Consider the following 23,355-nt stretch of genomic DNA (forward strand, 5'->3'; position numbering starts at 1 on the left):
CAAATAAATAAATAGAGTCAACCCCTCTAATCAATGCCAAAGGCTTCAGCGAATAAATATGTTTTAAGAAGACTTTTAAATTCAGAAAGAGAAGAAACCTGCCTAACATGCAAAGGTAGATCATTCCACAACTTTGGAGCAACTACAGCAAAAGCACGATCACCTTTAAATTTAAACTTAGTTTTTGGTACCTTAAGGAGCTGCTGATTGGCGGACCTAAGGGAACGGGCAGGTGTATATGGTTCTAGTAGCTCCAAGAGGTAGGGGGGGCCAGGCAATTAAGAGATTTAAAAGCAAATAAGAGAATTTTAAAAACAATCCTAAAATGTACAGGTAGCCAGTGGAGTGAAATTAAAATTGGGGTAATGTGCTCAGACTTTTTTGTTCCAGTTAAAAGACGTGCTGCAGCATTTTGCACAACCTGCAGGCGCCTAATGGACGCATCACTAACTAGTCTTTGTGAGTATTAATGTGTTCAGAAACAACTTTTATATGTGTTTACCTGGAGTGAACTGCGATGCTAATGTAACGCACGTGTTAAGCTAGGCTAATCATTAAGTTTGTCATTAAGATGTGTAGTAGCTAGCAATTTATTTTCACTTTCTGTATATTTCAGTTACAAATAAGAAATAGCAAGGAGAAGCCTTGAGAGAGGAAAGGCTTAAAAAGATCTTCATTAAAATCAAGAAAAGCAAGCCTTGTGTGGAGATCTCGTCTATTTTGTTCACTGGGTGTCGAGCTTCACATGGTCACGTGTCGTGAGGGCAGCACAGTGCTTGTTGAAATAGTTTGTGAGCTTTAAGCTGAGATTCTGGCAAAATACATTTATATTAAACATAGATTCAGGATTGAATGAATCAACATCGTTTTATTCAAATTAAAACATTTAAATGGGAACATGAATTTTTTACATCTGCCTCTAATGCTGGGTAATGTCAGCTGGTCCATGTGCAGCTGGCTGTGAGGCTCAGGGAGCGTCTACAAAGTGCAACACTGAAAGAACATCATCCATAAATATTGAGTAATAACTGGACTCTCATACAGCGAGACTCAAATGCCTTTAAACATCAGCTTATCCTGCTGATCCAAGTCCAACACTGAGTTTGTAAAAACATGTTTGTCAATCATTTTGTTTGGTTTCTGAGGAAAATGATTCAATAACTTGCTGCTAATACACAACATTTCATCATATTTCCTCATAACCCTCTTTTGTCTGACCATTTGATCCCATTTGAATTTGCAATAAAGGATCCACAGAGTTTGGTGACAATAATGACAGTAGATGTTTGTGTGATGGAAGCAAATGAGTGTGTGATGTTCTTTCAGTGTTGCACTTTGTAGATGCTCCCTGAGCACTGGTCTCACAGCCAGCTGCACATAGAGACCAGTGTTGTTAGTCCAGGTCAGAAGATGACTTGTTGGAATGAAAATGAGCTTGTAGTTTGTCTGCTTTAATAATGTGACTGGAAAAAGGTGTTGGACTTCAAATATGTCCATTTCTGTCACACTTCACCTTTAAAAGTGAAGCCATGTGGTTCTTGGAAGGAAAAACACGACTTTTTCAAGTCTTTGTCCTGTTTTTATGAGAAATGTACGACTTTAATGTGAAACATTCAGAGTTTTTTCTCTTGTTGTGTTTGTTTGAAGCTGCTTCCTGTTGGCTTCAGCTGTTTGGAGTTTCCATTTTCTAAACTTCTACATTCTGAACCTTCTTCAGCTCTGAACAGATGATGAAACACTGAATGATTTCAAGCACTTTGTCTAATAAACTTACATCTTTCATTCTTTATACAGATTGGAGCGCTGTGGTTTGTCAGAGATCAGCTGTGATTATCTGGCAGCAGCACTGAAGTCCAACCCCTCCCATCTGAGAGAGCTGGACCTGTTTAACAACGACCTGGAGGATCCAGGAGTGAAGCATCTGTGTGGTTTCCTGGAGAGTCCAGGATGTAAACTTGAAACTCTGAGGTCAGTCAGCATGTTTTAGTTGTGCTGAGATGAATATGATGTGAAAGTTGTGCTGACACTAAACTGCAGACATCAGGCTGATATTATACTGATCCACACTGAGGATCTTCATGGTAAAGTCTGTTTTCTTCTTCTCTGGTTTAGTCCATTGACTGCAGCAGAACAATGTTCACATTTCAATCAGTGATACTCAACGTATGGCCCGCGGCCCACACGCGGCCTGCCCACCTTTCCTGATTCAGAGAGAGGGGACCCTGATTAACTGTGTAGCTTCTTCCTCACAGTTCTAAGTATCAGACACAACAATGAATAATCCACAGCTGACTGTCTTTAGCAGGTCAAAGGTCACGACACACAGCACACAGTCAGAAATATTCTAACTCTGATCATTTATCAGTTGTGACACTGTGAGACTTGATCAGAGGTGTGATCATCACAGCAGAGGCCTTTGTGTCAAAGTCACTGAGGATCAAACAGAAACACATGAAGCAGATTTTCCTCTTCTGGCTTTTTATAGCAGATAACCTTCAAAATCTTCTGCAGTCCATCAAAAACTGAAGCAAACCATGAATCAACATGTGAACATGAGCTGATGCTGCTGAAGTGAAGCAAAGTTACAGAGGTTTGATTACAGACACAGCTGAGAGTTTGTAATCTGTCATCATTTTAAAAAGTTTCCATGGAACAGCAGAAATGAGGCTTTACTGTCAGAGGCCGACAGCACTGAACACAACAGCAGACTGGTGGCTAATAAACAGTGAATGATGCAGAAACAGATGTTTGAAGCTGTTCTTCGAGTACACTGAGAGAGAGAGAGCTGTGCAGGCAGGAACAGCCAAAGTCAGAGAGAATTCATGAGCATATTTATCAAACGTGAAGCAGAGTTTGGATCTTCTTTTGCTGCTGCTTCACTCAGTTTTGGTTGGAGACAGATGAAACCTGCAGCTTCAGGATCTGTGAGCTGTCCACTTTCAGCCCCGACGGCGTGTCCGTGTACGTGCCGTCGAGTGAACGATCCACGCTCTGTGTTTCCATCTTTGTGTGTTTAGCTGCTCTCATTCACTGTTTTAGCTGTTTGCTGCTTGTTGAAATAGTTTGTGAGCTTTGACCTGAGATTCTGGCAAAATACATTTATATTAAACATCGATTCAGGATTGAATGAATCAACATCGTTTTATTCAAATTAAAACCATTTAAATGGGAACATGAATTTTTTACAGCCGCCATTAATGCTGGGTAATGTCAGCTGGTCCATGTGCAGCTGGCTGTGAGGCTCAGGGAGCGTCTACAAAGTGCAACACTGAAAGAACATCATCCATAAATATTGAGTAATAACTGGACTCTCATACAGCGAGACTCAAATGCCTTTAAACATCAGCTTATCCTGCTGATCCAAGTCCAACACTGAGTTTGTAAAAACATGTTTGTCAATCATTTTGTTTGTTTGGTTTCTGAGGAAAATGATTCAATAACTTGCTGCTAATATACAACATTTCATCATATTTCCTCATAACCCTCTTTTGTCAGACCATTTGATCCCATTTGAATTTGCAATAAAGGATCCACAGAGTTTGGTGACAATAATGACAGTAGATGTTTGTGTGATGGAAGCAAATGAGTGTGTGATGTTCTTTCAGTGTTGCACTTTGTAGACGCTCCCTGAGCACTGGTCTCACAGCCAGCTGCACATAGAGACCAGTGTTGTTAGTCCAGGTCAGAAGATGACTTGTTGGAATGAAAATGAGCTTGTAGTTTGTCTGCTTTAATCATGTGACTGGAAAAAGGTGTTGGACTTCAAATATGTCCATTTCTTTCACACTTCACCTTTAAAAGTGAAGCCATGTGGTTCCTGGAAGGAAAAACACGAATTTTTCAAGTCTATGTCCTGTTTTTATGAGAATTGTACAACTTTAATGTGAAACATTCAGTTTTTTCTCTTGTTGTGTTTGTTTGAAGCTGCTTCCTGTTGGCTTCAGCTGTTTGGAGTTTCCATTTTCTAAACTTCTACATTCTGAACCTTCTTCAGCTCTGAGCAGATGATGAAACACTGAATGATTTCAAGCACTTTGTCTAATAAACTTACATCTTTCATTCTTTATACAGATTGCGGAGCTGTGGTTTGTCAGAGATCAGCTGTGATTATCTGGCAGCAGCACTGAAGTCCAACCCCTCCCATCTGAGACAGCTGGACCTGAAATACAACTACCTGCTGGATCCAGGAGTGAAGCATCTGTGTGGTTTCCTGGAGAGTCCAGGATGTAAACTTGAAACTCTGAGGTCAGTCAGCATGTTTTAGTTGTGCTGAGATGAATATGATGTGAAAGTTGTGCTGACACTAAACTGCAGACATCAGGCTGATATTATACTGATCCACACTGAGGATCTTCATGGTAAAGTCTTTTTTCTTCTTCTCTGGTTTAGTCCATTGACTGCAGCAGAACAATGTTCACATTTCAAACAGTGAGACTCAACGTATAGCCCGCGGCCCACACGCGGCCTGCCCACCTTTCCTGATTCAGAGAGAGGGGACCCTGATTAACTGTGTAGCTTCTTCCTCACAGTTCTAAGTATCAGACACAACAATGAATAATCCACAGCTGACTGTCTTTAGCAGGTCAAAGGTCACGGCACATAGCACACAGTCAGAAATATTCTAACTCTGATCATTTATCAGTTGTGACACTGTGAGACTTGATCAGAGGTGTGATCATCACAGCAGAGGCCTTTGTGTCAAAGTCACTGAGGATCAAACAGAAACACATGAAGCAGATTTTCCTCTTCTGGCTTTTTATAGCAGATAACCTTCAAAATCTTCTGCAGTCCATCAAAAACTGAAGCAAACCATGAATCAACATGTGAACATGAGCTGATGCTGCTGAAGTGAAGCAAAGTTACAGAGGTTTGATTACAGACACAGCTGAGAGTTTGTAATCTGTCATCATTTTAAAAAGTTTCCATGGAACAGCAGAAATGAGGCTTTACTGTCAGAGGCCGACAGCACTGAACACAACAGCAGACTGGTGGCTAATAAACAGTGAATGATGCAGAAACAGATGTTTGAAGCTGTTCTTGGAGTACACTGAGAGAGAGAGAGCTGTGCAGGCAGGAACAGCCAAAGTCAGAGAGAATTCATGAGCATATTTATCAAACGTGAAGCAGAGTTTGGATCTTCTTTTGCTGCTGCTTCACTCAGTTTTGGTTGGAGACAGATGAAACCTGCAGCTTCAGGATCTGTGAGCTGTCCACTTTCAGCGCCGACGGCGTGTCCGTGTACGTGCCGTCGAGTGAACGATCCACGCTCTGTGTTTCCATCTTTGTGTGTTTAGCTGCTCTCATTTACTGTTGTAGCTGTTTGCTGCTTGTTATGGCTTTTGGTTAAAAGTCAGTAGTTAGTGCATAGTCTGATTAAGTTACATAAGCAAAGTGATAAATAAGTTCAAAGTTAAGAAATATTATAAGTAATTCATGCTAAAAACAGCTACAATGTCTGGGTTCGAATTTTGCTCAGAGTGAGACCTGGTTACCACAAGATATCTTTGTATTGTATGTGCAGAAATAGGAGCGAGTGAGCGCTCTGATCATTCGCATATCTTTGACGTATTTTCGCCGTTAATGCTGTGAAAAGTGCTTCGGAAGTATTAAAAGAGTGAACGAGTTCATGTACACGCTAAGAGTGCCCTACACGCTTGTACCTTGGGAAACGTTCGTCTTTACCATACCACCTTTATTTAAAAAGCACTTTAACATAAAACCAGAGTTCACAAAGTGCTGTACATGCTAATAGCATAAGTACATAAAAATTAAAATGAGATAAGATAAGATAAAATAAAAAACTAAAATAAATTGAAACATGTTAAAACAAATAAATAAATAGAGTCAACCCCTCTAATCAATGCCAAAGGCTTCAGCGAATAAATATGTTTTAAGAAGACTTTTAAATTCAGAAAGAGAAGAAACCTGCCTAACATGCAAAGGTAGATCATTCCACAACTTTGGAGCAACTACAGCAAAAGCACGATCACCTTTAAATTTAAACTTAGTTTTTGGTACCTTAAGGAGCTGCTGATTGGCGGACCTAAGGGAACGGGCAGGTGTATATGGTTCTAGTAGCTCCGAGAGGTAGGGGGGACCAGGCAATTAAGAGATTTAAAAGCAAATAAGAGAATTTTAAAAACAATCCTAAAATGTACAGGTAGCCAGTGGAGTGAAATTAAAATTGGGGTAATGTGCTCAGACTTTTTTGTTCCAGTTAAAAGACGTGCTGCAGCATTTTGCACAACCTGCAGGCGCCTAATGGACGCATCACTAACTAGTCTTTGTGAGTATTAATGTGTTCAGAAACAACTTTTATATGTGTTTACCTGGAGTGAACTGCGATGCTAATGTAACGCACGTGTTAAGCTAGGCTAATCATTAAGTATGTCAATAAGATGTGTAGTAGCTAGCAATTTATTTTCACTTTCTGTATATTTCAGTTACAAATAAGAAATAGCAAGGAGAAGCCTTGAGAGAGGAAAGGCTTAAAAAGATCTTCATTAACATCAAGAAAAGCAAGCCTTGTGTGGAGATCTCGTCTATTTTGTTCGCTGGGTGTCGAGCTTCACATGGTCACGTGTCGTGAGGGCAGCACAGTGCTTGTTGAAATAGTTTGTGAGCTTTAAGCTGAGATTCTGGCAAAATACATTTATATTAAACATCGATTCAGGATTGAATGAATCAACATCGTTTTATTCAAATTAAAAACCATTTAAATGGGAACATGAATTTTTTACATCCGCCTCTAATGCTGGGTAATGTCAGCTGGTCCATGTGCAGCTGGTCCATGTGCAGCTGGCTGTGAGGCTCAGGGAGCGTCTACAAAGTGCAACACTGAAAGAACATCATCCATAAATATTGAGTAATAACTGGACTCTCATACAGCGAGACTCAAATGCCTTTAAACATCAGCTTATCCTGCTGATCCAAGTCCAACACTGAGTTTGTAAAAACATGTTTGTCAATCATTTTGTTTGGTTTCTGAGGAAAATGATTCAATAACTTGCTGCTAATATACAACATTTCATCATATTTCCTCATAACCCTCTTTTGTCAGACCATTTGATCCCATTTGAATTTGCAATAAAGGATCCACAGAGTTTGGTGACAATAATGACAGTAGATGTTTGTGTGATGGAAGCAAATGAGTGTGTGATGTTCTTTCAGTGTTGCACTTTGTAGACGCTCCCTGAGCACTGGTCTCACAGCCAGCTGCACATAGAGACCAGTGTTGTTAGTCCAGGTCAGAAGATGACTTGTTGGAATGAAAATGAGCTTGTAGTTTGTCTGCTTTAATCATGTGACTGGAAAAAGGTGTTGGACTTCAAATATGTCCCTTTCTTTCACACTTCACCTTTAAAAGTGAAGCCATGTGGTTCCTGGAAGGAAAAACACGACTTTTTCAAGTCTATGTCCTGTTTTTATGAGAAATGTACGACTTTAATGTGAAACATTCAGAGTTTTTTCTCTTGTTGTGTTTGTTTGAAGCTGCTTCCTGTTGGCTTCAGCTGTTTGGAGTTTCCATTTTCTAAACTTCTACATTATGAACCTTCTTCAGCTCTGAACAGATGATGAAACACTGAATGATTTCAAGCACTTTGTCTAATAAACTTATGTTAGGTTTTGTATTGTTGATTGTCATTTATGCTCAGAAATATCTACTTATATATGCTTAGAGGTGTTTAATTAATTGTGTAGTGATAGGATGTGTGATCTTTAGCAGGCTGCAAAGGCTTGGTGTGCATTCCAGAGTGTTCTGGAATCCACACCTACATCCTGGGAGCATGAGAAAGTTCGTACATTGTTTTATTGTTTTATGGTAGGATAAACGTGGCTATATCTGTTTTAGGCTAAGTGCCTTTTGTTTATGTGAACTGCTGGACTTTCCAGACCAGTAGGTTTAGGGAAGTCTTTATGGGGTCACGCTCTGACCCCACACACACACACACACACACACACACACACACACAATCCTTTGTTCGCATGTTTACCTATGTAAGATGTTATATGTTAATGACCCTATGCATATTCATGTAACCACAATAAAAGGAGTGCTATGGGGAACCTGGCTGAGAGTCTGACGGGGGTCAAGTGGTGGGACGACACTTGGCTCCAGGCAGGTCTCCCTCATGCATGAGTAACATGAAGAACTTTGCCTACTTCGTGTCTTGCTTTGCTGTGTAATTATATTGTCTTCAACGTTCCAGCGAATAGGTTTAAGCTACAAACCTATCAACTTACATCTTTCATTCTTTATACAGATTGGAGCACTGTGGTTTGTCAAAGATCAGCTGTGATTATCTGGCAGCAGCACTGAAGTCCAACCCCTCCCATCTGAGAGAGCTGGACCTGAGAGAAAACTACAACCTGCAGGATCCAGGAGTGAAGCATCTGTGTGGTTTCCTGGAGAGTCCAGGATGTAAACTTGAAACTCTGGGGTCAGTCAGCATGTTTTAGTTGTGCTGAGATGAATATGATGTGAAAGTTGTGCTGACACTAAACTGCAGACATCAGGCTGATATTATACTGATCCACACTGAGGATCTTCATGGTAAAGTCTGTTTTCTTCTTCTCTGGTTTAGTCCATTGACTGCAGCAGAACAATGTTCACATTTCAAACAGTGATACTCAACGTATGGCCCGCGGCCCACACGCGGCCTGCCCACCTTTCCTGATTCAGAGAGAGGGGACCCCGATTAACTGTGTAGCTTCTTCCTCACAGTTCTAAGTATCAGACACAACAATGAATAATCCACAGCTGACTGTCTTTAGCAGGTCAAAGGTCACGGCACATAGCACACAGTCAGAAATATTCTAACTCTGATCATTTATCAGTTGTGACACTGTGAGACTTGATCAGAGGTGTGATCATCACAGCAGAGGCCTTTGTGTCAAAGTCACTGAGGATCAAACAGAAACACATGAAGCAGATTTTCCTCTTCTGGCTTTTTATAGCAGATAACCTTCAAAATCTTCTGCAGTCCATCAAAAACTGAAGCAAACCATGAATCAACATGTGAACATGAGCTGATGCTGCTGAAGTGAAGCAAAGTTACAGAGGTTTGATTACAGACACAGCTGAGAGTTTGTAATCTGTCATCATTTTAAAAAGTTTCCATGGAACAGCAGAAATGAGGCTTTACTGTCAGAGGCCGACAGCACTGAACACAACAGCAGACTGGTGGCTAATAAACAGTGAATGATGCAGAAACAGATGTTTGAAGCTGTTCTTGGAGTACACTGAGAGAGAGAGAGCTGTGCAGGCAGGAACAGCCAAAGTCAGAGAGAATTCATGAGCATATTTATCAAACGTGAAGCAGAGTTTGGATCTTCTTTTGCTGCTGCTTCACTCAGTTTTGGTTGGAGACAGATGAAACCTGCAGCTTCAGGATCTGTGAGCTGTCCACTTTCAGCCCGGACGGCGTGTCCGTGTACGTGCCGTCGAGTGAACGATCCACGCTCTGTGTTTCCATCTTTGTGTGTTTAGCTGCTCTCATTTACTGTTTTAGCTGTTTGCTGCTTGTTATGGCTTTTGGTTAAAAGTCAGTAGTTAGTGCATAGTCTGATTAAGTTACATAAGCAAAGTGATAAATAAGTTCAAAGTTAAGAAATATTATAAGTAATTCATGCTAAAAACAGCTACAATGTCTGGGTTCGAATTTTGCTCAGAGTGAGACCTCGTTACCACAAGCGATCCTTGTATTGTATGTGCAGAAATAGGAGCGAGTGATCACTCTGATCATTCGCATATCTTTGACGTATTTTCTCTGTTAATGCTCTGAAAAGTGCTTCGGAAGTATTAAAAGAGTGAACGAGTTCATGTACACGCTAAGAGTGCCCTACACGCTTGTACCTTGGGAAACGTTCGTCTTTGTGAGTATTAATGTGTTCAGAAACAACCTTTATATGTGTTTACCTGGAATGACCTGCGATGCTAATTTAACGCACGTGTTAAGCTAGGCTAATCATTAAGTTTGTCATTAAGATGTGTAGTAGCTAGCAATTTATTTTCACTTTCTGTATATTTCAGTTACAAATAAGAAATAGCAAGGAGAAGCCTTGAGAGAGGAAAGGCTTAAAAAGATCTTCATTAAAATCAAGAAAAGCAAGCCTTGTGTGGAGATCTCGTCTATTTTGTTCGCTGGGTGTTGAGCTTCACATGGTCACGTGTCGTGAAGGCAGCACAGTGCTTGTTGAAATAGTTTGTGAGCTTTAAGCTGAGATTCTGGCAAAATACATTTATATTAAACATCGATTCAGGATTGAATGAATCAACATCGTTTTATTCAAATTAAAACCATTTAAATGGGAACATGAATTTTTTACAGCCGCCTCTAATGCTGGGTAATGTCAGCTGGTCCATGTGCAGCTGGCTGTGAGGCTCAGGGAGCATCTACAAAGTGCAACACTGAAAGAATATCATCCATAAATATTGAGTAATAACTGGACTCTCATACAGCGAGATTCAAATGCCTTTAAACATCAGCTTATCCTGCTGATCCAAGTCCAACACTGAGTTTGTAAAAACATGTTTGTCAATCATTTTGTTTGGTTTCTGAGGAAAATGATTCAATAACTTGCTGCTAATATACAACATTTCATCATATTTCCTCATAACCCTCTTTTGTCTGACCATTTGATCCCATTTGAATTTGCAATAAAGGATCCACAGAGTTTGGTGACAATAATGACAGTAGATGTTTGTGTGATGGAAGCAAATGAGTGTGTGATGTTCTTTCAGTGTTGCACTTTGTAGACGCTCCCTGAGCACTGGTCTCACAGCCAGCTGCACATAGAGACCAGTGTTGTTAGTCCAGGTCAGAAGATGACTTGTTGGAATGAAAATGAGCTTGTAGTTTGTCTGCTTTAATAATGTGACTGGAAAAAGGTGTTGGACTTCAAATATGTCCATTTCTTTCACACTTCACCTTTAAAAGTGAAGCCATGTGGTTCATGGAAGGAAAAACACGACGTTTTCAAGTCTTTGTCCTGTTTTTATGAGAAATGTACGACTTTAATGTGAAAGATTCAGAGTTTTTTCTCTTGTTGTGTTTATTTGAAGCTGCTTCCTGTTGGCTTCAGCTGTTTGGAGTTTCCATTTTCTAAACTTCTACATTCTGAACCTTCTTCAGCTCTGAACAGATGATGAAACACTGAATGATTTCAAGCACTTTGTCTAATAAACTTACATCTTTCATTCTTTATACAGATTGGAGCGCTGTGGTTTGTCAGAGATCAGCTGTGATTATCTGGCAGCAGCACTGAAGTCCAACCCCTCCCATCTGAGAGAGCTGGACCTGAGCTGGAACGACAACCTGCAGGATCCAGGAGTGAAGCATCTGTGTGGTTTCCTGGAGAGTCCAGGATGTAAACTTGAAACTCTGAGGTCAGTCAGCATGTTTTAGTTGTGCTGAGATGAATATGATGTGAAAGTTGTGCTGACACTAAACTGCAGACATCAGGCTGATATTATACTGATCCACACTGAGGATCTTCATGGTAAAGTCTGTTTTCTTCTTCTCTGGTTTAATCCATTGACTGCAGCAGAACAATGTTCACATTTCAAACCTTCAAAGAAGAAGAAAAATCCTCCACTGGATGATTCACTGTGAAACTCTCCAACTCTTCATTCCACCTTAAAGTCTGTGTGACACTGAAATCCAAAGCAAAATGTGCGTTTGCTTTACAGACAGCAGTCCAACACAAACATACACACATCATCCAAAACACAGTCCAACATCCAAATCTCCTCCACTGCCAGCATGAATGATGGGAAAGAGAAGGAGGAACACTCTGACATTCAGGGTTAGAATGAGTTTCATGAAGCAGACTGTGGAGATCAAAGCTGCATTAGAAAGCTTACATGAATGAATGAGTGGACAGAAGTGGACAGAGATCATCTGAAGCACTTCAAAGGCTTTAAATCAGCACATTTCTCTTTATTCTTTATCAACTCTGTTAGTTTCTCTCAGTTTTCTGTGGAATGAAGCTAACAGCAGGCTAATAAGATGCTGACCAATAGGTTTCTATTAAAGGTTGTAATTTGTATATGAAAAAGTGCTTTGGCTCAGCAGGGATCAGCTTACAGGTAGAATACAGCTGCTGGATGGGATTAGCATGTCATAGCTATCTACCAAACTGCTAACTGGGGAATTTCAGGCCATCTATGGATCATTTTTGCTAACTGTTTATTCAGCTTAGGCTCACAGGGCTGCAGCCTGTGCTCTAGCTGTCATAGGGCAAGAGGCGTGGTCCACCTGCACAGGTGAGCAGTCCATCACAGGGCCAACAGAGAGAGGCAGAGAAGCACTCTCTCACATCCACACCTACAGCCAATTTAGAAGCACCAATGAACCTAAGCAGCATTTCATTGGACTGTGGGAGAACATCCAACCTCCACAGAAAGGCCAACAAGCTTCAACCTACAACCTTCTTGCTTTAAGGCACTAGTGCGAACCACTTTCCCCATTTCAGCCCAAATCCTGCATCTTCCTGTTTCTGACTCCAGGCCAGCTCCACTAACACTTTCTCATCAGACACTGCCACCTAGTGGAGGAAGTCTTAGTTCCATTTGAAGCTTCAGATTACAGTTAGTTCCTTTACAAAGTGGTGGAGGTGGTGGGGCCACAGCACCATCATCACTGAGTGCCATAGGACACTTAACCTTTGTTTCCATATGCTGGGAACTTCCTGTTGTTTCAAGGAGGACTGGAAAATGTGTGAAAATCTCCCAGTCAGTTCCTCACAGCACACTTCAATCATTTCCCTCCCACAGCATCAGGACCAGGGCTTTTTCTCTCTTTGGTCCCACTAAGAGATTTCCACACAGACACCTCATCAGTGGGACTCTCAGAGCTACCAGCCCTTTGCTACAATCACAAAGCTCTTCATTGAAATCAATGATATCAAAGCTGGAATCAAATGAGTCCAAGTCTTCTGCTGATTCAGCATCACATTCATCTTTGCTCCTTGTTCTGCATCCCCACCATGGACTTCATTCCTTTCCAAGCCAGCCTTGAGTGTCCTTTATTCAGCTCATCCTCAGCTTTACTTTTACACCTGATTTTAGCTGCTTTATCTCTCTTTCAACAAGTTTCTGTGCCTCAATCTTTTTCTTCTCTCCCTCATAACAAGACAGCTTCTTCTGCCTGAGAACATGTTGGAGTGATTTACTAATCCAGGGCTGCTTATTGGGGAAAATACTTCCTGTTTCCAAAGTAATCCCCATTTTCCCAGAAAGAAATGTCAGTAGAAATCGATGATCTAAGTGAGAACATGAGCCTTTAAAAAGTCCCAGTGGGTGCAGTCAAAGCAGTCCCTCAGTCCCAGTATAGAGTCTTTGGTCCAGACTGGAACAACTGTGTGCCCAGTTTGAGCTCTCTTCAGTGCTGTGACCTGACAGACCCAGAGGGGCCATCACATCACATTTAGAAGCTCCCCTAATGGAGCCACAACACATGTCCAATACTTAGTCTGTCTTGTTGGACCAACTGGAAGAAATGATTCAAGGACTTAGTCACAGAACAGAGATTCAAATCTCCAAAATCCAACTGGCTGCATCAGGACATATAGTCTGAAACTCTGCACAGTTTCCTGTTTGAAGCTGCTTCCTGTTGGCTTCAGCTGTTTGGAGTTTCCATTTTCTAAACTTCTACATTCTGACTCTTGGTGGCGCTGTCACTTGGTGTTCGCTCGCTCTGCGATAGAGTATCTCTTCCTGTTCCTGCTCAAACACAGTGGTGTTTCTGAGTAGCTTATTTGCTTAGCAATTTAATTAACAACTTTTAAATACATTCTTTTTTCAGAGTATAATCTTCACGTGCTTCATCCGAACTTTCTGTGTACTCACTACCTAATTTATAGCCAAAGTATTCACTCACTGTCTCTGTACTGTTTCGCTGGCTTAGCTTAGCTCGTAGCCGACTCGTTAGCACCATACTACTTCACCTGTCCCTCCTGCACTTTCTTGCTCATTGTGTCAGATGTTTAGTTACTCCTCGGCCTCCTTTAGCAGTAATGATATCTGTAACAAATGTAGCATATTTGCAGCTCTGGAGGCCAGGATTACTGAATTGGAGACTCTGCTTCGCACCCTCCATTCACCCGTAGCTAGCCAGGCCCCTGTAGCTGGTGCAGCCGAAGATAGCGTAGGCCCCGCTAGCTGTTCCCTGGCAGATCCCAAGCAGCTGGGGAAGTCCTTCTGTTTAGTCCTAAACAGAAACCCCAGGTACACCACCAACCCGTTAATGTGTCTAACCGTTTTTCCCTACTCGGCGACACACCCGCCGGGGGTCAAACTTTGGTAATTGGTGATTCTGTTCTCAGACATGTGAAGCTAGAGACACCGGCAACCATAGTCAATTGTCTTCCAGGGGCCAGAGCAGGCAACGTTGAAGGAAATTTAAAACTGCTGGCTAAGGGTAAACGTAAATTCAATAAAATCATAATTCTCGTCGGCAGTAATGACACCCGGTTACGCCAATCAGAGGTCACTAAAATCAATATTGAATCGGTGTGCAACTTTGCCAAAACAATGTGGGACTCTGTGGTTTTCTCTGGTCCCCTCCCCAATCAGACCAGCAGTGACATGTTAAGCCGCATGTTCTCCTTAAATTGCTGGCTATCTGAGTGGTGTCCCAGAAACGATGTGGGCTTCATAGATAATTGGCAAACCTTCTGGAGGAAACCTGGTCTTGTTAGGAGAGACGGCATCCATCCCACTTTGGATGGAGCAGCTCGCATTTCTAGAAATATGGACAAATTTATTAAACCCCCCAAAATATGACTATCCAGAGTTGGGACCAGGAAGCAGAGTTGCAGTCTTACACGCCTCTCTGCAGCTTCTCTCCTCCTGCTACCCCCCAAAAACCCATCTCCATAGAGACTGTGTCAGCTTCCAAAAAGACAAAAAACAAACTAAAAACCAGCAACAAACAACTTAAACATAAACAATTACAAAGAAAGAACAATACAGTATCCACATCTGAACCACAGAGTAAAACAGTGAAATGTGGATGATTAAATATTATGTCTCTCTCCTCCAAGTCTCTGTTAGTACATGACTTAATAATTGATCAACAAATTGATTTACTCTGCCTTACAGAAACCTGGTTGCAGCAGGATGATTATGTTAGTTTAAATGAATCAACACCCCCGAGTCATTCTAACTACCAGAAATCGCGAAGCACAGGCCGAGGGGGAGGTGTGGCAGCAATTTTTCACACCAGCCTATTAATCAACCAAAGACCCAGGCAGACTTTTAATTCATTTGAAAGCCTGATGCTTAACATTGTCCACCCCAGCTGTGAAACTCAGAAACCAGTCTTACTTGTTATCATCTATCATCCACCTGGGCCTTACACAGAGTTTGTCTGATTTCTCAGACTTTTTATCTGATTTAGTTCTGAGCTTAGATAAAATAATTATTGTGGGTGATTTTTAACATCCATGTAGATGCTAAAAATGACAGCCTCAACATGGCATTTAATCTGTTGTTAGACTCAATTGGTTTCTCTCAAAATGTAAAAGAACCCACCCACCACTTTAATCACACTCTAGATCTTGTTTTAACATATGGCATAGAAACTGAACATTTAACAGTGTTTCCTGAAAACCCTCTCCTGTCTGATCATTTCCTGATAACATTTACATTTACAATAATTGATTACACAGCAGTGGAGAGTAGACCTGACTCTCAACATCAGCAAAACTAGAGAGATGATAGTGGACTACCGGAAACGACCAGTCAGAGAACACCAGCCCATCCACATCAACGGTGTCAAGGTCGAAAGGGTCCGCAGCTTCAAGTTCCTTGGAGTCAACATCACCGAGGACTTCACCTGGACCCTTCACACAGACACTGCTATCAGGAAAGCTCGCCAGCGGCTTTACTTCCTGAGGAGGCTGAGGAAGTTTAGCATGAACGCCAACATCACCTCAAATTTTTACAGGTGTGCAATTGAGAGCTTGCTGACGAGCTGCATCACAGTTTGGTACGGAAGCTGCTCTGCCAGCAGCCGTAAAGCACTACAGAGGGTGGTGAAGGCAGCAGAGCACATCACTGGCACGAGGCTTCCTGCCATTCAGGACATTTACCTCCAGCGATGCCTCCGTAAAGCACACAGCATCATCAAGGACCACAGCCACCCAGCACATCAGCTGTTCTCCTTGTTACCATCTGGCAGACGTTACAGGAGTCTGTCTGCTCGGACTACAAGACTTAAAAACAGTTTTTACCACCAAGCCGTACGACACCTCAACCACAACACTTAAACACACACAACACAGCACTCAGAAGCTACCCTGTAGCTTCACAAGTACTCTGTTTAATCTGCACTGGTCACTTCACTTTATTGTCATTGATATTTATATTTAAAGTGCAATACTGTAATTTTCTGCTGCTCATTCCTGTGCAATATCCCATCTGCCCTCCCGTCATATTTCTTTTCAAGATTTTCTTATTTAATCACTAGTGTACATATATTTATATTTATAGATACATATTTAGTCATCTTTTCTCTTTTACCATGTCTCTCTAATATTTAGCTCCTTACTATTTTTATATTTTTATATTTTATTTTATTATATTTTATTATATTTTCTGTACTGTATCATGCTGCTGAGTGACTGCTGCTCGTCAAACACATTTCATTGCAATGTTGACCCTGTGCTAACTTGCATATGACAATAAAACTTGAAACTTGAAACTTTATCACAGTAGATGTCTTTCTGAAAGCGCTGTAACTAAGTTTAAGAATATAATCCAGCCACTGTTATCATCGTCAATGCCCTGTACCAACACAGAGCAGAGCAGCTATCTGAACGCTACCCCAACAGAGGTCGATTATCTTGTTAATAATTTTACCTCCTCACTACATACGACTCTGGATACTGTAGCTCCAGTGAAAACTAAGGTCTCTAATCAGAAGTACCTGACTCCGTGGTATAATTCTCAAACACGTAGCCTAAAGCAGATGACTCGTAAGCTGGAGAGGAAATGGCGTGTCACAAATTTAGAGGATCATCATTTAGCCTGGAGAAATAGTTTGTTGCTTTATAAGAAAGCCCTCCACAAAGCCAGAACATCTTACTATTCGTCACTGATTGAAGAAAATAAGAACAACCCCAGGTTTCTCTTCAGCTCTGTAGCCAGGCTGACAAACAGTCAGAGCTCTTTTGAGCCAACCATCCCTTTAACGTTAACTAGTAATGACTTCATGAACTTCTTCACAAATAAAACTTTTATCATTCGAGAAAAAATTACCAATAATCATCCCACAGATGTAATATTATCTACAGCTACTCTTAGTACCATTGATGTTAAGTTAGACTCTTTTTCTCCAATTGATCTTTCTGAGTTAACTTCAATAATTACTTCCTCCAAACCATCAACGTGTCTTTTAGACCCCATTCCTACAAAACTGCTCAAAGAAGTCCTGCCATTAATTAATTCTTCGATCTTAAATATGATCAACCTATCTCTAATAATCAGCTATGTACCACAGGCCTTCAAGCTGGCTGCAGTTAAACCTTTACTCAAATAGCCTCTCTAGACCCAGCAGTCTTAGCTAATTATAGGCCAATCTCCAACCTTCCTTTCATATCAAAAATCCTTGAAAGAGTAGTTGTCAAACAGCTAACAGATCATCTGCAGAGGAATGGTTTATTTGAAGAGTTTCAGTCAGGTTTCAGAGCTCATCACAGCACAGAAACAGCTTTAGTGAAGGTTACAAATGATCTTCTTATGGCCTCTGACAGTGGACTCATCTCTGTGCTTGTCCTGCTAGACCTCAGTGCAGCGTTTGATACTGTCGACCCTAATATCCTATTAGAGCGATTAGAACATGCTGTAGGTATTACAGGTACTGTGCTGCAGTGGTTTGTATCATATCTATCTAATAGACTCCAGTTTGTGCATGTAAATGGAGAGTCCTCTTCACACACTGAGGTTAATTATGGAGTTCCACAGGGTTCAGTGCTAGGACCAATTCTGTTTACATTATACATGCTTCCCTTAGGCAGCATCATTAGAAGATATAGCATACATTTTCACTGCTATGCAGATGACACCCAGCTCTATCTGTCCATGAAGCCAGATAACACACACCAATGAGTTAAACTGCAGGAATGTCTTAAAGACATAAAGACCTGGATGGCCACTAACTTTCTGCTTCTTAATTCAGATCAAACTGAGGTTATTGTACTCGGCGCTGAAAAGCTTAGAAATATGGTATCTAAGCAGATTCTTACTCTGGATGGCATTACCTTGGCCTCCAGTAACACTGTGAGGAACCTTGGAGTCATTTTTGACCAGGACATGTCCTTCAACACACTTATTAAACAAATATGTAAGACTGCTTTCTTCCATTTGTGCAACATCTCTAAAGTTAGAAATATCCTGTCTCAGAGTGACGCTGAAAAACTAGTTCATGCATTTATTACTTCCAGGCTGGACGACTGCAATTCATTATTATCAGGATGTCCAAAAAACTCACTGAAAAGCCTTCAGTTAATCCAAAATGCTGCAGCAAGAGTCCTGACAGGGACTAGAAAGAGAGAGCAGATTTCTCCTGTTTTGGCTTCCTGTTAAATCCAGAATTCAAAATCCTGCTCCTCACATACAAGGTCTTAAATAATCAGGCCCCATCTTATCTTAATGACCTTGTAGTACCATATCACCCTATCAGAGCACTTCGCTCTCGCTCTGCAGGCCTACTTGTTGTTCCTAGAGTATTTAAAAGTAGAATGGGAGGGAGAGCCTTCAGTTTTCAGGCCCCTCTTCTGTGGAACCAGCTTCCAGTTTAGATTCGGGAGACAGACACTATCTCTACTTTCAAGATTAGGCTTCAAACTTTCCTTTTTGCTAAAGCATATAGTTAGGGCTGGACCAGGTGACCCTGAATCCTCCCTTAGCTATGCTGCAATAGACGTAGGCTGCCGGGGATTCCCATGATGCGTTTTTCCTTTCCAGTCACCTTTCTCACTCACTATGTGTTAACAGACCTCTCTGCATTGAATCATATCTGTTATTAACCTCTGTCTCTCTTCCACAGCATGTTTTTATCCTGTCTTCCTTCTCTCACCCCAACCAATCACAGCAGATGGCCCCGCCCCTCCCTGAGCCTGGTTCTGCCGGAGGTTTCTTCCTGTTAAAAGGGAGTTTTTCCTTCCCACTGTCGCCAAAGTGCTTGCTCATAGGGGGTCATATGATTGTTGGGTCTTCTTCTGTGTGAGGGGATTTCTTAAAATCACCCTGCAATTCTTCAGCTGAGACACCTGAGTTAGAAAACACAAACACTGCAGTTGTCTTCACTCGCGAGGACAAGTGACAGAGTGCTCGTACACGTAAGAGACACTCACGGACTTGTGGTCTGTCACCGTCCTGCTTTCTTTATTTATACAAGAGAAATAAAAACATTCGTTCAGTGACTTAAGCATGTGCATATGTGATTGTGTGTGTGTGTGTGTAAGGTCAGAACTGCTTGTTCAACTTCTTACTATCGCTTTTGGGAAGATTCAGATACAAATATCAGAAAACGTTTTCATAAAGAACAATCAGTTCTGAGCAAGGAAAAGATCATCATGCAGCATTCTATCACAAATAAACTTATATCATTAAAAGCTTATGCTGACTAAACAAATACAATTTTCTATTGGCACTCTGTATTTATGAAGCGCCTTGAGGCGACTTTTGTTGTGATTTGGCGCTATATAAATAAAATTGAACTGAATTGAATTGAATTGAACCTTCTTCAGCTCTGAACAGATGATGAAACACTGAATGATTTCAAGCACTTTGTCTAATAAACTTACATCTTTCATTGTTTATACAGATTGACGCTCTGTGGTTTGTCAAAGATCAGCTGTGATTATCTGGCAGCAGCACTGAAGTCCAACCCCTCCCATCTGAGACAGCTGGAGCTGAGTGACAACAACAATCTTCAGGATTCAGGAGTGAAGCATCTGTGTGGTTTCCTGGAGAGTCCAGGATGTAAACTTGAAACTCTGAGGTCAGTCAGCATGTTTTAGTTGTGCTGAGATGAATATGATGTGAAAGTTGTGCTGACACTAAACTGCAGACATCAGGCTGATATTATACTGATCCACACTGAGGATCTTCATGGTAAAGTCTGTTTTCTTCTTCTCTGGTTTAGTCCATTGACTGCAGCAGAACAATGTTCACATTTCAAACAGTGATACTCAACGTATGGCCCGCGGGCCCACACGCGGCCTGCCCACCTTTCCTGATTCAGAGAGAGGGGACCCTGATTAACTGTGTAGCTTCTTCCTCACAGTTCTAAGTATCAGACACAACAATGAATAATCCACAGCTGACTGTCTTTAGCAGGTCAAAGGTCACGGCACACAGCACACAGTCAGAAATATTCTAACTCTGATCATTTATCAGTTGTGACACTGTGAGACTTGATCAGAGGTGTGATCATCACAGCAGAGGCCTTTGTGTCAAAGTCACTGAGGATCAAACAGAAACACATGAAGCAGATTTTCCTCTTCTGGCTTTTTATAGCAGATAACCTTCAAAATCTTCTGCAGTCCATCAAAAACTGAAGCAAACCATGAATCAACATGTGAACATGAGCTGATGCTGCTGAAGTGAAGCAAAGTTACACAGGTTTGATTACAGACACAGTTGAGAGTTTGTAATCTGTCATCATTTTAAAAAGTTTCCATGGAACAGCAGAAATGAGGCTTTACTGTCAGAGGCCGACAGCACTGAACACAACAGCAGACTGGTGGCTAATAAACAGTGAATGATGCAGAAACAGATGTTTGAAGCTGTTCTTCGAGTACACTGAGAGAGAGAGCTGTGCAGGCAGGAACAGCCAAAGTCAGAGAGAATTCATGAGCATATTTATCAAACGTGAAGCAGAGTTTGGATCTTCTTTTGCTGCTGCTTCACTCAGTTTTGGTTGGAGACAGATGAAACCTGCAGCTTCAGGATCTGTGAGCTGTCCACTTTCAGCCCGGACGGCGTGTCCGTGTACGTGCCGTCGAGTGAACGATCCACGCTCTGTGTTTCCATCTTTGTGTGTTTAGCTGCTCTCATTTACCGTTTTAGCTGTTTGCTGCTTGTTATGGCTTTTGGTTAAAAGTCAGTAGTTAGTGCATAGTCTGATTAAGTTACATAAGCAAAGTGATAAATAAGTTCAAAGTTAAGAAATATTATAAGTAATTCATGCTAAAAACAGCTACAATGTCTGGGTTCGAATTTTGCTCAGAGTGAGACCTGGTTACCACAAGCGATCTTTGTATTGTATGTGCGGAAATGGGAGCGAGTGAGCGCTCTGATCATTCGCATATCTTTGACGTATTTTCTCCGTTGCTGTGAAAAGTGCTTCGGAAGTATTAAAAGAGTGAACGAGTTCATGTACACGCTAAGAGTGCCCTACACGCTTGTACCTTGGGAAACGTTCGTCTTTGTGAGTATTAATGTGTTCAGAAACAACTTTTATATGCGTTTACCTGGAGTGAACTGCGATGCTAATGTAACGCACGTGTTAAGCTAGGCTAATCATTAAGTTTGTCATTAAGATGTGTAGTAGCTAGCAATTTATTTTCACTTTCTGTATATTTCAGTTACAAATAAGAAATAGCAAGGAGAAGCCTTGAGAGAGGAAAGGCTTAAAAAGATCTTCATTAAAATCAAGAAAAGCAAGCCTTGTGTGGAGATCTCGTCTATTTTGTTCGCTGGGTGTCGAGCTTCACATGGTCACGTGTCGTGAGGGCAGCACAGTGCTTGTTGAAATAGTTTGTGAGCTTTAAGCTGAGATTCTGGCAAAATACATTTATATTAAACATCGATTCAGGATTGAATGAATCAACATCGTTTTATTCAAATTAAAACCATTTAAATGGGAACATGAATTTTTTACAGCCGCCTCTAATGCTGGGTAATGTCAGCTGGTCCATGTGCAGCTGGCTGTGAGGCTCAGGGAGCGTCTACAAAGTGCAACACTGAAAGAACATCATCCATAAATATTGAGTAATAACTGGACTCTCATACAGCGAGACTCAAATGCCTTTAAACATCAGCTTATCCTGCTGATCCAAGTCCAACACTGAGTTTGTAAAAAACATGTTTGTCAATCATTTTGTTTGGTTTCTGAGGAAAATGATTCAATAACTTGCTAATACACAACATTTCATCATATTTCCTCATAACCCTCTTTTGTCTGACCATTTGATCCCATTTGAATTTGCAATAAATGATCCACAGAGTTTGGTGACAATAATGATAGTAGAAGTTTGTGTGATGGAAGCAAATGAGTGTGTGATGTTCTTTCAGTGTTGCACTTTGTAGACGCTCCCTGGGCACTGGTCTCACAGCCAGCTGCACATAGAGACCAGTGTTGTTAGTCCAGGTCAGAAGATGACTTGTTGGAATGAAAATGAGCTTGTAGTTTGTCTGCTTTAATAATGTGACTGGAAAAAGGTGTTGGACTTCAAATATGTCCATTTCTTTCACACTTCACCTTTAAAAGTTCAATTCAATTCAATTTCAATTCAATTTTATTTATATAGCGCCAAATCACAACAAATGTCGCCTCAAGGCACTTCATAGATACAGAGAAAAGCCCAACAATCATATGACCCCCTATGAGCAAGCACTTTGGCGACAGTGGGAAGGAAAAACTCCCTTTTAACAGGAAGAAACCTCCGGCAGAACCAGGCTCAGGGAGGGGCGGCCATCTGCTGCGATCGGTTGGGGTGAGAGAAGGAAGACAGGATAAAGACATGCTGTGGAAGAGAGACAGAGATTAATAACAGATATGATTCAATACAGAGAGGTCTGTTAATACATAGTGAGTGAGAAAGGTGACTGGAAAGGAAAAACTCAATGCATCATGGGAATCCCCCGGCAGCCTACATCTATTGCAGCATAACTAAGGGAGGATTCAGGGTCACCTGGTCCAGCCCTAACTATATGCTTTAGCAAAAAGGAAAGTTTGAAGCCTAATCTTGAAAGTAGAGATAGTGTCTGTCTCCTGAATCCAAACTGGAAGCTGGTTCCACAGAAGAGGGGCCTGAAAACTGAAGGCTCAGCCTCCCATTCTACTTTTAAATACTCTAGGAACAACAAGTAGGCCTGCAGAGCGGGAGCGAAGTGCTCTAATAGGGTGATATGGTACTACAAGGTCATTAAGATAAGATGGGGCCTGATTATTTAAGTGGAGCCATGTGGTTCCTGGAAGGAAAAACACGACTTTTTCAAGTCTTTGTCCTGTTTTTATGAGAAATGTACGACTTTAATGTGAAAGATTCAGAGTTTTTTCTCTTGTTGTGTTTGTTTGAAGCTGCTTCCTGTTGGCTTCAGCTGTTTGGAGTTTCCAT

At 41.3% G+C, this 23,355-nt stretch overlaps 1 protein-coding gene across 1 annotated transcript in view; it reads left to right on the forward strand.

Annotated features, from left to right (window-relative positions):
* LOC146511953 (uncharacterized) overlaps positions 1-23,355 on the forward strand; it is a 329,039-nt gene that overhangs the window by 117,792 nt on the left and 187,892 nt on the right. Inside the window, exons 12-16 of the mRNA XM_085171640.1 lie at positions 1,795-1,968; positions 4,072-4,245; positions 8,265-8,441; positions 11,213-11,389; positions 19,836-20,012. Of these exons, the coding sequence (XP_085027766.1) occupies positions 1,795-1,968; positions 4,072-4,245; positions 8,265-8,441; positions 11,213-11,389; positions 19,836-20,012 (879 nt within the window). The remainder of the gene's footprint in view (positions 1-1,794; positions 1,969-4,071; positions 4,246-8,264; positions 8,442-11,212; positions 11,390-19,835; positions 20,013-23,355) is intronic.

Source organism: Neolamprologus multifasciatus, chromosome 9 (assembly GCF_963576455.1).
Source record: "Neolamprologus multifasciatus chromosome 9, fNeoMul1.2, whole genome shotgun sequence".
In the NCBI taxonomy this organism is placed as follows: Eukaryota; Metazoa; Chordata; class Actinopteri; order Cichliformes; family Cichlidae; genus Neolamprologus; species Neolamprologus multifasciatus.